A 14,996-nucleotide genomic window follows, 5' to 3' on the forward strand; every position below is an offset into this window, starting at 1 on the left:
TCTCAGCGGTTACCAGTGGCACTTCTTACTCACTTAGCTCAATCCAGGAGCATAACATTCAGAAATCCTGTCCACACAAGTGTGACATCAGGGATGGGGTGAAATACTCTCTGCTTTAAATAACATGTGTTTTTATATTTTGACAAATCAATAAAAATCACTACATAGAAAAGGCTGTGGCAAAGCTCCATGTACCTCGACAACTGTGTTATTGAGTCAGCCCTTCTGTACCAGCCAGCCACAGTGTAGAGAAGTGCCCCCCTAGTGGCCTGTGGGTTAGAAGCAGTGAGAGGCTCCACCAAAGGGCAAACACACAGACCTAAACCCCAGTTTGCTCTCCCACTTATGGAGAGGTTCGGAGTATGGTCTTCAGCCACTTCTGTGATGGTGGAGGGAACGCTTGTCGGGTAGTCTATCTCTGGAAAACAAAATGCAGTCTCACTAATGTCCATAAGCCCGAGTTACCAAAGATGTTTGCTACCATGTTGCTTATAATAGCTGAACATTAGGAGCAACATCAAAGCTCCCAAATGAAGGTCTAATTACATGAATTATATCAGTATATTGAGAGTCTATGTTACGTTTACAAAGCAGAATATTACTCAACAGTATAGAAACATAGTGTATTGCTGAATGATAAAAGGCCATAAAACAGTCTGTAAAGTGTGAATGTGCATACATACACACAGAAACATATATTTTTTTCTATGTGACAAGGAAAAAAAAATTGAAGATTATGCCATGCCATGAGAGCTTACAGCTGTGAAAATGGTGTGGTTCTATATATTTCTTAATTGAAGTATCAGTCAGTTCAGTCACTCAGTCGTGTCCAACTCTTTGTGACCCCATGGACTGCAGCACACCAGGCCTCCCTGTCCATCACCAACTCCCGGAGTTTGCTTAAACTCATGCCCATCGTGTCGGTGATGCCATCCAACTATTTCATCCTCTGTCATCCCCTTCTCCTCCTGCCTTCAATCTTTCCCAGCATCAGAGTCCTGTCCAGTGAGTCAGTTCTTCGCATCAGGCGGCCAAAATATTGGAGTTTCAGCTTCAGCATCAGCTCTTCCAATGAATCTTCAGGACTAATTTCCTTTTAAGATTGACTGGTTGGATCTTCTTGCAGTCCAAGGGACTCTCAAGAGTCTTCTCCAACACAACAGTTCAAAAGCATCAGTTCTTCATGGCTCAGCTTTCTTTTTATAGCCCAACTCTCACAGCCATACATGACTACTGGAAAAACCAAAGCTTTGACTAGATGGACCCTTGTAGGCAATGTAATGTCTCTGCTTTTTAATATGCTGTCTAGGTTTGTCATAGCTTTTCTTCCAAGGAGCAAATATCTTTGAATTTCATGGCTGCAGTCACCATCTGCAGTGATTTTGGAGCCCCCCAAAATAAAGTCTCTCATTGTTTCCATTGTTTCCCTACTTGCCAAGAAGTGATGGGGCCGGATGCCATGATCTTAGTTTTCTGAAGGTTGAGTTTTAAGACAACTTTTTCACTCTCCTCTTTCACTTTCATCAAGAGGCTCTTTAGTTCTTCTTCACTTTCTGCCATAAGGGTGGTGTCATCTGCATATCTGATGAGGTTATTGATATTTTTCCTGGCAGTCTTTATTCCAGCTTGTGCTTCATTGAGCCTGGCATTTTGCATGATGTACTCTGCATATAAGTTAAATAAGCAGGGTGACAATATACAGCCTTGAGATACTCCCTTCCCAATTTGGAACCAGTCTGTTGCTCCATGTCCAGTTCTAACTGTTGCTTCTTGACCTGCATACAGATTTCTCAAGAGGCAGGTCAGGTGGTCTGGTATTCCCATCTCTTGAAGAATTTTTCACAGTTTGTTGTGATCCATACAATCAAAGGCTTTGGCATAGTCAATAAAGCAAAAGTAGATGTTTTTCTGGAACTCTCTTGCTTTTTCAGTGATCCAACAGATGTTGGCAATTTGATCTCTGGTTCCTCTGCCTTTTTTAAATCCAACTTGAACATCTGGAAGTTCACAGTTCATGTACTGTTGAAGCCTGGCTTGGAGAATTTTCAGCATTACTTTGCTAGCGTGTGAGATGAGTGCAATTGTGTGGTAGTTTGAGCATTCTTTGGCATTGCCTTTGTTTTGGATTGGAATGAAAACTGACCTTTTCCAGTCCCGAGTGTCCAAATTTGCTGGCATATTGAGTGCAGCACTTTCACAGTATCATCTTTCAAGATTTGAAATAGCTCAACTGGAATTCCACCACCTCCACTACCTTTGTTCATAGTGATGCTTCCTAAGGCCCACTTAACTTTGCATTCCAGGTTGTCTGGCTCTAGGTGAGTGATCACACTATCGTGGTTATCTGGGTCATGAAGATTTTTTTTGTATAGTTCTTCTGTGTATTGTTGCCACCTCTTCTTAATATCTTCTGCTTCTGTTAGGTCCATGCCATTTTTGTCCTTTATTGTGCCCATCTTTGCATGAAATATTCCCTTGGTATCTCTAATTTTCTTGAAGAGATCTCTAGTCTTTCCCATTCTATTGTTTTCCTCTATTTCTTTGCATTGATCTCTGAGGAAGGCTTTCTTATCTCTCCTTGCTATTCTTTGGAACTCTGCATTCAGATGGGTATATCCTTTCTTTTCTCCTTTGCCTTTTGCTTCTCTTCTTTTCTCAGCTATTTGTAAGGCCTCCTCAGATAACCATTTTGCCTTTTTGCATTTCTTTTTTTGGGGATGGTCTTTTAATTGAAGACTTATACTTCTTTTAATTGAAGTATAGGTGATTTACAATATTGTGTTAGTTTCAGGTGTACAGCATAGGGTTTTTGCAGATTATACTCCATTCTTGACTATTATAAGAAAATGGCTATAAATCCCTGTGTTGTATATTATTGCCTATCTATTTTATACATGATAGTTTGTTATTTTTGTATCTTTATATGTACTTAAATGTATTTCCTAAAAATCAGCATTAAATACTAGATAACTTTGCAACCCGATTTAAAAAAATTAAACAGTTGTATTTTCTTGATTCTAAGGCATTTCCTTGTCCTCCAGTAAGTTAATATTTCTGAAATTGGAGCATGTTTCAAGTCACTGTGTACATTTAACTTAGTGTTTCTTTTAACAACAGCATCTCAGGGTGGTCAGTCAATATCAGTACCTGAGGAAATGTGGTGTTTAAAATGAAATAAACTAGCAAGAGTAAAGAGTCTTACTGCCTTGGGCTGTTTCAGAGCTGGTGGGCTTGATGACCCTGTTTGCATCCTCATGAAGGGCTCCAAACCAGTCCTTGAGCCGGGAAGCAAGGTTTCTCAACTCCTTGTCCGTGCAGGCTGGAGAAAAAGCAGATGGAAGAAATATTAAGTCTGTGGGCTCTCTCCCTTCAACATGCAATGCTCCAAACAGACCTCTCTCTCCAACCGGGATGTAACTCCTTACCCCATTGTGAAAATGCCCCAAAGATGTTGCCTTCACAGGTAAAGAGTGTGACAAAGTGAGAGCCGAGACTTCCAGGCAAGCAGCGAACATGAACGTGGGCTGCCTTCGCACTCTGAAAGCAAGCTGGGGTGGTCTTAGCATCACATACCAGCCTCCAAAAGCCATCATGGGTCTTTTTGCTAACCCGATCAAACTTGCTATTGTGGTTTGCCAGAAGATCACATTTTCCATTGAACTCACGCCAAGAGATAAACACTTAGGGATAGCTAATGCTCTCAGGGAAAGGCAGCCTGGGACATCAAAAGACCCCAATATGAGCAACTCTCAATTTTGCATCAGCTCACATGTGGGTTTGTGAGTGTGGCATATTTTGCCGACTTTTGGACAGACTGATTTGACTTTCCCTTAAGGACAGATGGATGCCTCGTCCCTGAAAGAGTCCTTTTTTGCAGCCCATCTTTAACTAACCAGCTCATCTTTTAGGGTAGGACAGAGAAAATTTAATGAACAAGAACAAGAAACTCCAGATGCTGGATGGGTAGGTGCAGGCCATCTGACAGTCTCAGCGAGAACTAAAACTAGAGGAGAGGAATCTCCAGAGGAGGGACAGTGGCACAGAGAAGGGAGCTGACTTTCCCTTGCTGCCTGATTTTACCCTAATTCTAGGTCCTGAGTGGAGAAGGCAATGGCACCCCACTCCACTACTCTTGCCTGGAAAATCCCAGGGACAGGGGAGCCTGGTGGGCTGCCATCTATGGGGTCGCACAGAGTCGGATACGAGTGAAGCGATGTAGCAGGAGCAGCAGCAGCTAGGTCCTGAGAATCCTGACAAAGGGTCCAGGCAGTGGGCCACTAGCAAGAGGCAGAACACCCAGCACTGCATTTAGCAGTTTGCATCTGGAGGGACAGGAATTAGAGACCCAAGGAGAGAAAGTCTCAATAAATAAAAAGTGAAGCCCACCACTGTCACTTTTCCCAAATTCTAAAAGCCAAGCAAGTCACCATTACGACACAGAGCTGCGTTCTGAATGTCTCACAGTGCTGGCAAGATGCAGATGAAGGCTAGAACCTGTCAATGCAGAGGGAGCCCAGGCTCTCCACCAGAAGGCACATGGGCAGTGATAAATGACCTGTGGGTCTCACTCAGACTTCCATCCAGCCTTCACTCGGCTGAGGCCATCAGCCTCCGTCTGCCCTGCCAAGGGGTGAATCCTCTCCAGAAGACAACAGTACTAGGCAGAGCCTCCCCTCCTGTTTATATGTCTGCTTTTAGGAGAGGCCCTCTTTCCTGAGCCTGGGGTTCGGTACTTGATGGAGAACACAGCCCAACTTCCTTAACCTCAGGCAGGAAAGGACTCTCTTGCCCTCCACTTGAGGTGAGGTGGTGAGTAGACCCAGGCGAGGTCTATGCAACCTGAGTGTGCTCATGTCTAGCTTCTGCCTTCCTTCCAGCCAGGAGCCACAGCTGAACTCTGTCAAGTATGGAATGTGTGACCATTGCTTATACCCAGGTCGCTAATGACCTCAAGACAACACCTGGCTTCCAACAAGCAGAACACGATTGTATCTGGAAACACCAGCCAGGAAACGGCACTGAGGACCATCTGGAGAGGCAGCAGAGTATTTGAGCTCTGGGATGTCGCTGCCTGGTGTGAATCCCAGCTCGACCACTGACTTGCTGGGTGACTCAAACAAGCCACATAACCCCTCAGCGCCTCCATTTCATCATACCTGTAAACTCAAGGTATCATTATGTGACTATAAAATACACAAGGTATGTAGCATGCTGAGGAAAACACCTGGTATATAGTAATTACTCAGCATGTGCCAGCTATGATTTTTATTACCTCTACTATTATTTTTATTTTAAAATTGATGATATATAGGTAAGTGTAGAGCAACTGTCACAGCATTCAGAAAACCAGTAAGACAAATATACTAGCTAAGTTGCTTCAATCATGTTCAACTCTGCAAAACTATGGACTATAGACTGCCAGACTCCTCTGTCTATGGGATTTCCCAGGCAAGAATACTGGAGTGGGCTGCCATTTCCTTCTCCAGGGGATCTTCCCGACCCAGGGATCAAACCCGTGTGTTTATGTCTCCTGCACTGGCAGCCAGGTTCTTTACCACTAGCACCACCTGGGAAGCCCCAAAGACAAATATAGCTAAACACAATTGGCTTTGGCCACACAACTGACTTCAGCACACCTCTGTGCTAAACTGGTTTTGGCACACACAGATACCTCTGCTATCCAGTAGAGTTGCCATGAGCCACATGTGACTACTTTCATTTAAATTGATGAAAATGAAATAAAATTTAGTTCTTCATTTGCACCCATCCCACATGGCAACCCACTCCAGTGTTCTTGCCTGGAGAATCCCAGGGATGGCGGAGCCCGGTGGGCTGCCTTCTATGGGGTCGCACAGAGTCGGACACGACTGAAGCGACTTAGCAGCAGCAGCAGCAGCATTCCAAGTTGCTCAGTAGTCATATGTGGCTAGTGAATGACTCCATCTGGGACAACACAGATACACAGTATTTCCAGTGTGGCAAAATGAGCACTGGATGAAGCTAGCCACCTTTGGGATTTCCAGCTTTCACAGGTCCATCATGATATCCTGACATGCAAGTCTGTGCCTTCAGCCCTTCCCTTCATTCCTTAGCAATGAGCTGAGGAAGGAGATCACATGCTCACTCAGGCTGGGGACCAGCATCCCGTGTTGAGCCACGGGCACAAAAAGGAGGAGAAGGAGCTTGTGCTGACAGTGGTGACGCTCGTCTCTGCCAGATACCAGTACCAACCCTCGGGAGAAGCCTCCACTAACAACAGCCCCAATTCAGAGCCTCTAGGGAATAGAAGGCTCTCTTTTCTAACTTTTTGGGCTTTGCACAGCTCTAAACAGGAGAGGCTGTAGTCTGTTTTTCCAAGGAGAATGGGATGTAGGCTCTACAGTCAATCTCACGTTTGAAAATGGAAAATTAATAGCATCTATTTCTTCCTGATTGCCATGCACACTGTCTATTCTACATGTTCTTTGAGCACAGAAAATTGCCAAGTCAACTCGCAAAGGAAATGAATCCCCATCTCACGCTGCAGGATGAATTAGTCAGTCATGTTTAACTAAACCCTGACAGATGTGCAGGTAATCTATATCTTGAGAAGACTGAATTTCCCACCAGCTTCTCAAAGTATGCAGGCTTTGGGTGGCTGATTGAATCAGGGGACTGGAGTCTGAAGGAGCAAACCTGTGGCTTGGGGAGAAGTCCTCAAGCAGGATGGCACTGGCCTGGGTAGAGAGAGATCAGAAGCCAAAATGGAGATAGGAGGCATTCAATTACTGGGCCCTATTCATTCTTAGTGTCCTCAACCGAATAGTCCTTATAAGGAGCAAGTCAGGCACAGTCTGCCTGGGGCCAGATATGTCCCAGAGGAAAAGAATAATCAAAGACGATGGCACAGAGAGAGCTATTTGCTCAGATTCAGTATTCTAGCCACGACGGGCTGGCAATGGGAGAAAAGTGCTTGCCTTTTATGGTGCCTATTATAGCCCCTGATAAAGGCAGGAGAGGAGGATTAATGCTCCAGAAATAGGGGCCCTGACGGGTACCTCCCACACACTCGGTCCCTTCCTTGGGAAAAGACACTTCTGTGTGGAGAAAACCATAAAACCACATCCATCGGCCATCTCACACTCTGCCCAGAGGTGGGCCAACCCTTATGATTTCTAGAGAGCTGTCTAGTAGTCTCTCCTGGTGAGAGAAGCAAGGTTCTCAGGTCACCAGCATCCGATCATCAGAGGGGAAGATGCTGCTGTCTTGGGAGAGGATCTTGCCAAGTTGCGAAGGCCAGGACTGTGTCCCCATCCACTGCCGTATTTCCTGAATGGTGGGTGCAGCCAGCGCTCTGCCCTCCACGCTCTATTCTCTTCCCTTTCACCCCCAACCCTGGCTTCAGCTCCCTTTTAATTGCTTTCATTTTCTCACTTATCTCTGCCCAACATCCTCTTCTGCAATCTTTCCATATCTGCCTTCTTATTTCTACAGGTTACTCTCTTGTCTTTCTTCCATGATCTCAATCTGTCCAGCATGGCTAGTGTATTGGCAGCATCTCTGAGATCCACTGACCCCCAGTCTCTGCCTCCTCCTAGAATCAGAGCGCGGCCCTGTCCAGCATTCATATCCGCAGGGCAGACACCCGGGACTGCCTGTCCTGACTCCCATCAAAGTTCCCTGCTTCTTGCTATCTCCGCTGCCAGCCCAGGCACCACTGAGACCTCCCACCAAGACAAGGCTCCTAAGTGGTCTCCCTGTCTTGCTCCCCACTTTCCCTTTGCCATCCAGCAGCCAAAGTGATCTTTCCAAAAGGGAGATTTGATTAAGTCACTTTCCCACTTAGCTACTCCAGAGGCTCTCAATTGCTCTGCACAAGCCCACCCAGACTCCTTAATGTGATCAGTGGCCTCTGCCTCCAACTCTTCTTGCTCCTCCTGGGCCTCCAGGCTCTGCGCGGTCTTTTTCGTACACTGTTCCGATGCAGCACGTTTCTTCTCTTTGTCTTGCTAACGCTTATCTTCTGTCAGATCTCTGCTTTAAAGCACACCTGTAACTTCCAGCTCAACATCCATCTCCCCTTCTAAATCACAGCAACATAAAACACGCCCCGAGGCTGGCTTGCCCCAAGGCTCAGCTCTTGGAACCCAGCACCTAATGCAGTCGGTTCCTGGCATAAGGAATGCTCCCAATGCATACTTATTAACTGGGTATAACAGTGCTCTTGCTGCCTTCTGTAAACTTCCGTCCATCCATCTGCAAGATGGTCTAATAAAGCTTAGCTCGTAGCATCACCACATGGAGTAAGATGAGACTGTATCAGTAAAACCTAGCTCACAGCTACTGGCTTACAACGGGGACTTGATAAATTTATGTTCCCCTTCCCATCTCCCAGTTGTCTGCATAATACGTTAGAATTTTATTATGCTTTGCATAAAAGCCCGAAGAGATGCCTGGGATAAAAAGAATGACATCTCTCCTTCACTTATTTTATATGTGGGTCAGTACAAATCCAGGAGATTCAGGTTGTAATAGATGCCTCCTTCTTCCAGGTGGCAAAGCTACATGAGGGGAGGGTGTGTCTGATTTCCCCCCACACCTCCATTCTCAGCACTTACCATAAGGATGGAGACATAATCGTTGTTCAGAATATATGTACTGAAAGAAACCGTGGATGCATGGGTTACAAACTCCCCAAGTCAAATCACCATCAGGTGGCGGGGACAGGATTTGGATCTCAGCTGTCTCCTTGCTGGGCTGCCCCTGGGTCCTGGACCAGCTTTCTGGATTGACTGGGCTTGTGGGTAGCCAGTACTAACTGAAGCAATTAATATACCTGGTCCACGCTGTGCATGGAAAAAAATCGAAACCTCAGGCCCTCACAGGTAAAGGAAGCTCGCCAGCAGTGCAGGGAGGCAGCTAGGCGAGCAGCAGAGGATGGAGGGAGCACCATTAGGCTTTACTGTGAGAACAGTTGTCCTTTGGAAGGGCTGAGTCCAGCCTGCTGCCTTCCTGTTATACTCCCAGGAGCATCTATCATCTGTGCAGCCACAGGGGCTTCATTAGAGAAAAGGAGAGGGCCACTACATTATTGCAAATGTGCAGGCAGATAGCTCCCTCCCCCAGGAAAGTGCAGCACTCAGGCAGAGAAGGGCCCAGGTAATTTGGTGTTCTCCCAGCAGACCTGCCCTGTCTGTTTGGAAAATATGAACGAAATGCAATAAGCAAGTGTAAATAAGGCACACGCAGCCTCTGTGGATGGTATACAGCCCTGGGAAGAAAATGTGATGGCTTTTTCTACCTGGGCTCTTCCCCCCTCCACAAGGCCTGGAGCTTTAAGTGGGTATGAAGCCTGTGGGCTTTGAATGCAGACCGTGTTGAAACAAAGCTGGGATTAAGTACATCATGATGGCTCAGTGGATGGGAGGGAGAAGGGGTACTGTGGCCAATAGCATCAGGCAGAAAGTGGTGATGAGGTCGTATAGCCCTGGTATGGTCATGAGAGAGGAAGGGATGCTCTATCTATGAGCATGTACCAGTAGAGAGGTTAGTCGAGCCGAGCACTGCTGGGGGAGTGAGGATTGGTTCTTCACTGAATGAGTGTCTGTAGCCTGGCCCTGCCCACCCGCATCACCAGTTCACTCCTTCTTCCCTGGCACCTCTATCTTCCTTCAGACAAAGCCAAAAGCTAGTGAGGAAGTTTCAAGATACGTAATGTCCAGGGAAGAGACAGGAGCTGGGAAACTGTGCTCCTTTGAAAAATGCTCCCAAGGGTGATGAGTAGTATTCCAAGCTGATGTCAGCTGATTGTTGACTTTGGGGACTGAATGACATGCTACTTATACCAAGCCCTCTTAGAGGATTAGAAAAGAGGAAGGTAAGGAAACAATCTGAGATATAAACATATATAAGAGACGATGTGAAAAATAAAGGTGGGGACTGACTGTGGATATTCTGTATTCAGAGCTACAGTGTTAATACCTAAAAGATAGAGTAAGTGTCTATGTCTGTGTGTTACAAATCCTAACTGAAGGCCACATTGGAACACCCAATTGGGGACGTTTGAAAATGGCAAATGTGACACAGGACAATTTTAGGGTATCTGTGAACCTCTGCTAGGGAACCAATTACTGGTATGCTCTCAAAACTCAGGAAATCTTACAACTAAAGAACCAAATGAGAAACCACCCCTCCTGCACAAGGACCCTCCCTCTCCGACCCTAGCCTTACCAATGCTTAGTTCAGGGTGCTGGAAGAAGCTAATATGAAAACAGTCAGAATGTAATTTAAACTTTGGTGCCTCTGAAGGTAATTAAAGAGTTGGGCTAGACTGGAGTTGTCTCTGGAGCAGGCCAGCAGGCCTCTCAGAAATGGAGACCCAGTGCCGGCCCTTTCAAACTAATCTCCTTCAGCCCTCCTAGGTGCTGTTTGTGCATAATTACTTAGAGCAGCAGTGGATCGATGCACTCAGGGTGTTTGCAGTTAGCATCTTCTCTAAAAGGCCTTCTTCAGGGCAGAATTAGATGCTGAGCTGGATCGACATGAGGATGCCTTCCTGAACCACCTTGCCTAGGGTCCAGCCTCCTCTTTCTACCCTGACACCTTCATGCTGTTGAATATCCAGCAAGCAGCAAGTGCACCAGTGCTGGCAGGGGGAGTGTGCAGGAAGCACTGAAGAGGCAGTGCTGCACTCCACAGGAGCTCGAAAAACAGGAAGGAAGAGCTACAATCGCTCCTTGGGCTACAATTTTGGGGCGCTGATCAACTGGAAATGAAATAGGTGAGGGTTGATTCTGCTTATGATTTTAGGAACAGTAACCAGTCATTCTGCTTTAAAAGAATCCCGGGGAGGCAGGAGAGAGTAACTCGGCTCTGGAGGATGACAGCGCTGGGCTCAGATGCCATCCTAGCTGAGACTGGTCAGGGGCTTTCCCAATGGTCAGCTTCCTCGTGTGCAGAATGGAAGTGATGACAGGACAAGTTTGCAGCATTATGGGAGGATTGGGCTAGAACAGACTTAAGTGTTCAGCACTTTGAAACCACTGGCTCTGAAATTATTTGTGTCTGTGGATCCACCAAATGTAAAAGGATGGGACTCCAGATCATGAGCATGGTATTTTCACATGAAATGATCCCTGAAGCCAGCTAGTAAGATAAGATTCTTCTCTGCTGTTTCTCAGAGGTTAGGCAACATCTCCAAGGCCCTACAAACCCAAGTCTCCTGATTCGACATTCACTTGATCTACTCACACTCCACCACCCCAGATGCCTGCACCTGGGGGCACTCTGGCCCCACATGCAAGGGAGACCCTCTTCCCCAAGTTAAAGACCACACACCTGAAACAAAGGTCAGAACCACACTCCCGACCCTGAATACAAACCGGAGTATAGCACTGCATTAAGAGTTCCAGATTCTACATACAGATGATCAACAGGCACAGGAAAAGATAGAGAAATGCAAATCAAAACTACAGTGTGGAGGTACCAGTCAGAATGGCCACCATTAAAAAGTCGACAAATAACAAATGCTGGAGAGAGTGGGCAGAAAAGGGAACCCTCCTACACTGCTGGTGGGAATGTAAATTGGCGCAGCCACTCTGGAGAACAGTATGGAGGTTCTTTGTTGTTGCTGCTGTTGTTGAGTTACTGTCGTATCTTGACTCTTTTTGTGACACCATAGACTGTAGCCCACCAGGCTCCTCTATCCGTGGGACTTCCCAGGCAAGAATTCTGAAGTGGGTTGCCATTTCCCTGTCCAGAGGATCTTCCCAACCCAGGGATCAAACCTGTGTCTCCTGCATTGGCAGGTGGATTTTTTACCACTGAGCCACCATATGGAGGTTCCTTAAAAAACTAAAAACAGAACCATCATATGATCTAGCAATCCCAGTTCTGGGCATATATCCAGACAAAACTATAATTTGAAAAGATATATGTACCCCTAGGTTCATAGTAGCATTGTTTACAATAGTCAAGACAAGAAAACAACCTAAATGTCTATCAATAGATGAATGCACAAAGAAGATGTGATATACATATACACATATATATGTATATCTATATATGTGTGTGTGTGTATATGTATATATATAGAAAGAGAGAAAGAGACATGAATTTGAACAAACTCTGGGAGATAGTGTAGGACAGGGAATCCTGGTGTGCTGCAGTCCATGGGGTTGCAAAGAATCAGATACGACTTAGTGACCGAACAACATATAAATATATAATGGAATATTATTCAGCCATCAAAATAATGTAATGCCATTTGCAGCAACATGGATGGACCTAGAGATTATCATACTAAGTGAAGTAAGTCATAAAGAGAAAGACAAATAACATGTGATATCAATTATATGTGGAAATATGTGGGAAAATATGACACAACATATCTACAAAACAAAAACAGATGCACAGATATACAGAACAGACTTGCGGTTGCCAAGGAGAGAGAGGGTATAGGAGGGAAGGATTGGGAGTTTAGCAGATGCAAGTAATTATTATATATAGGATGGATAAACAATAAGGTCCTATTGTATAACACAGAGAACTATATTCAATATACTGTTACAATATACTATGACAATATAATGGAAAAGAATATGAAAAACAATATATTAATATAATTAATATATTAAGTATAATATATATAAAAGAATGTGAATATATATTTATATGACTGAGTTACTCTGTTATACAGATGGAATTAACACAAACCCTGTAAATCAAATGCACTTCAATGAATTAAAAAAATTTTTTTTCAGTTCAAACTTCTGGATCTATCAGCCCTGAGTTTGAACACCAGCTCTCAGTTTACAAGTGGTTGCTTTTCACGTATCACTGCTCTTCTCCAAGCCTCAGGTTTTTCATCTGTAAAATGGGGATATTAACAGTCTCAACCTCATGGGGTTATGGTAGGGATTTACTGTGAAGATGAAGCTTTCAGAAACCATCAGGCAACCACAAGTATCTTTTCTTCTGAGGAACTTAAGGGGCTGGTTGCACTTCCTCTTGAGAGCTAAGAGATATGCTGCCAGCCATAGCAGTTTTAATGACAGAAAATAAAACTGGGTAGATAGCAAAGTGAATGGGTTATACTTCATTGTAAATCAACTATATTCCAATAAAAATTTTTAAAAAGAAAAAACACAATTGGGGCTTCTTGCATGGATTTTATTTTTTTAATTAATTTGTTTGTTTTAATTGGAGGCTCATTACAATATTGTAGTGGTTTCTGCCAAACATTGACATGAATTAGCCATGGGTGTACATGTGTTCCCCATCCTGAACCCCCTTCCCACCTCCCTCCCCATCCCATCCCTCAGGGTCATCCTCATCCCAGTGCGCCAGCCCTGAGCACCCTGTCTCATGCATCACACCTAGACTGGCAATCTATTTCACATATGGTAACTTACATGTTTCAATGCTATTCTTTCAAATCATCCCACCCTCGCCTTCTTCCACAGAGTCCAAAAGTCTGTTCTTCACATCTGTGTCTCTTTTGCTGTCTCACATATAAGGTCATCGTTGCCATCTTCCTAAATTCCATATATATGCATTAATATACTGTATTGGTGTTTTTCTTTCTGACTTACTTCGCTCCATATAATAGGCTCCAGTTTCATCCACCTCATTAGAACTGATTCAAATGCATTCTTTTTAATAGCTGAGTAATATTCCATTGTGTATATGTACCACAGCTTTCTTATCCATCCATCTGCCAATGGACATCTAGGTTGCTTCCATGTCCTGGCTATTGTAAACAATGCTGCGATGAACATTGGGGTACACATGTCTCTTTTAATTCTGGTTTCCTTGGTGTGTATGCCCAGCAGTGGGATTGCTGGGTCATATGGCAGTTTGGGATTGCTGGGTCATATGGCAGTTCTATTTCCAGTTTTTTAAGGAATCTTCACACTCTTCTCCATAGCGGTTGTACTAGTTTGCATTCCCACCAACAGTGTAAGAGGGTTCCCTTTTCTCCACACCCTCTCCAGCATTTATTGTTTGTAGACTTTTTGATAGCAGCCATTCTGACCAGCATGAGATGGTACTTTATTGTGGTTTTGATTTGCATTTCTCTGATAATGAGTGATGTTGAGTAGCTTTCCATGTGTTTGTTAGCCATCTGTATGTCTTCTTTGGGAAATGTCTGTTTAGTTCTTTGGCCCATTTTTTGATTGGGTCATTTATTTTTCTGGAATTGAGCTGCAGGAGTTGCTTGTATATTTTTGAGATTAATTCTTTGTCAGTTGCTTCGTTTGCTATTATTTTCTCCCATTCTGAGGGGATTTTAAAAGCATACACAAGGTGAATTCCCATTTCTAATTGGAGATCATCTCAAAGAATTGAGCAAGGTTGTGCCTGCTCAAATTAAATTGCATTATTACATGTAATTCCAGTTTTTACTTTTCAGTGCCTAAAACATCGATATATATGCATGCTTCTCTTATCCTTAGAGGATGCATCATTTTGTGTAAAAACAAGCATGAGCAAAGGAATTAGGGCTCCATTATTCAGGAGCTTGCTAATAAAGTCCTTCTTAAAAAGCAATCTTTGAAAGAACTTAAAATACATTAAACTGGGAGGGAGATGAGTTAAACCAATTAGTGGTACAACCTACAAGAAAAGACAGATAGATTTCCCTATTAAACCCATTACTGTTCTCGGTAACCAGATTTGAGGAGACTTTAATGTTTCTCTTGATTCTAATGATAATCCTTCATCTGGAAAAAGAAATACATTCAGAACTTGCACAACATTTGTAAATGTACATTAGTGGAGTAGCACTTATAATAATAATCTGGAGCAGGGAGGTTAGCTTGATGAAATAAGCTTTTAAAACTTCTGATAAAAATCCACAGATTTTTCCATACTCCAGGGCAAAACAAAATGTTATGTATGCAAAATATTGGTTAAAAATTGCTAACTCGGGCTTTAATTGTGTTTGTCAGGCAGTAGGTAAGCATTTCCCTACATGGGAAACCTAGAAGAGATGAGCAGTAGTGCAGAAAATAGCA

General features: G+C 44.1%; 2 protein-coding genes across 8 annotated transcripts in view; one reads left to right on the forward strand and one right to left on the reverse strand.

Moving 5' to 3' along the window:
* LOC145510158 (uncharacterized) overlaps window positions 1-14,996 on the forward strand; it is a 735,177-nt gene that overhangs the window by 718,627 nt on the left and 1,554 nt on the right. The gene's annotated exons all lie outside the window — the stretch shown is intronic.
* The window catches only part of SPOCK1 (SPARC (osteonectin), cwcv and kazal like domains proteoglycan 1), a 653,451-nt gene that overhangs the window by 25,195 nt on the left and 613,260 nt on the right, over window positions 1-14,996 (reverse strand). For all 7 annotated transcript variants that reach the window (XM_081500638.1, XM_081500637.1, XM_081500636.1 and 4 more), the window contains one exon: window positions 3,203-3,319. In XM_081500638.1, the coding sequence (XP_081356764.1) occupies window positions 3,203-3,319 (117 nt within the window). The remainder of the gene's footprint in view (window positions 1-3,202; window positions 3,320-14,996) is intronic.

This window comes from Giraffa tippelskirchi, chromosome 6, assembly GCF_054371585.1.
Source record: "Giraffa tippelskirchi isolate mGirTip1 chromosome 6, T2T-mGirTip1v1.2.pri, whole genome shotgun sequence".
Lineage (NCBI taxonomy): Eukaryota > Metazoa > Chordata > Mammalia > Artiodactyla > Giraffidae > Giraffa > Giraffa tippelskirchi.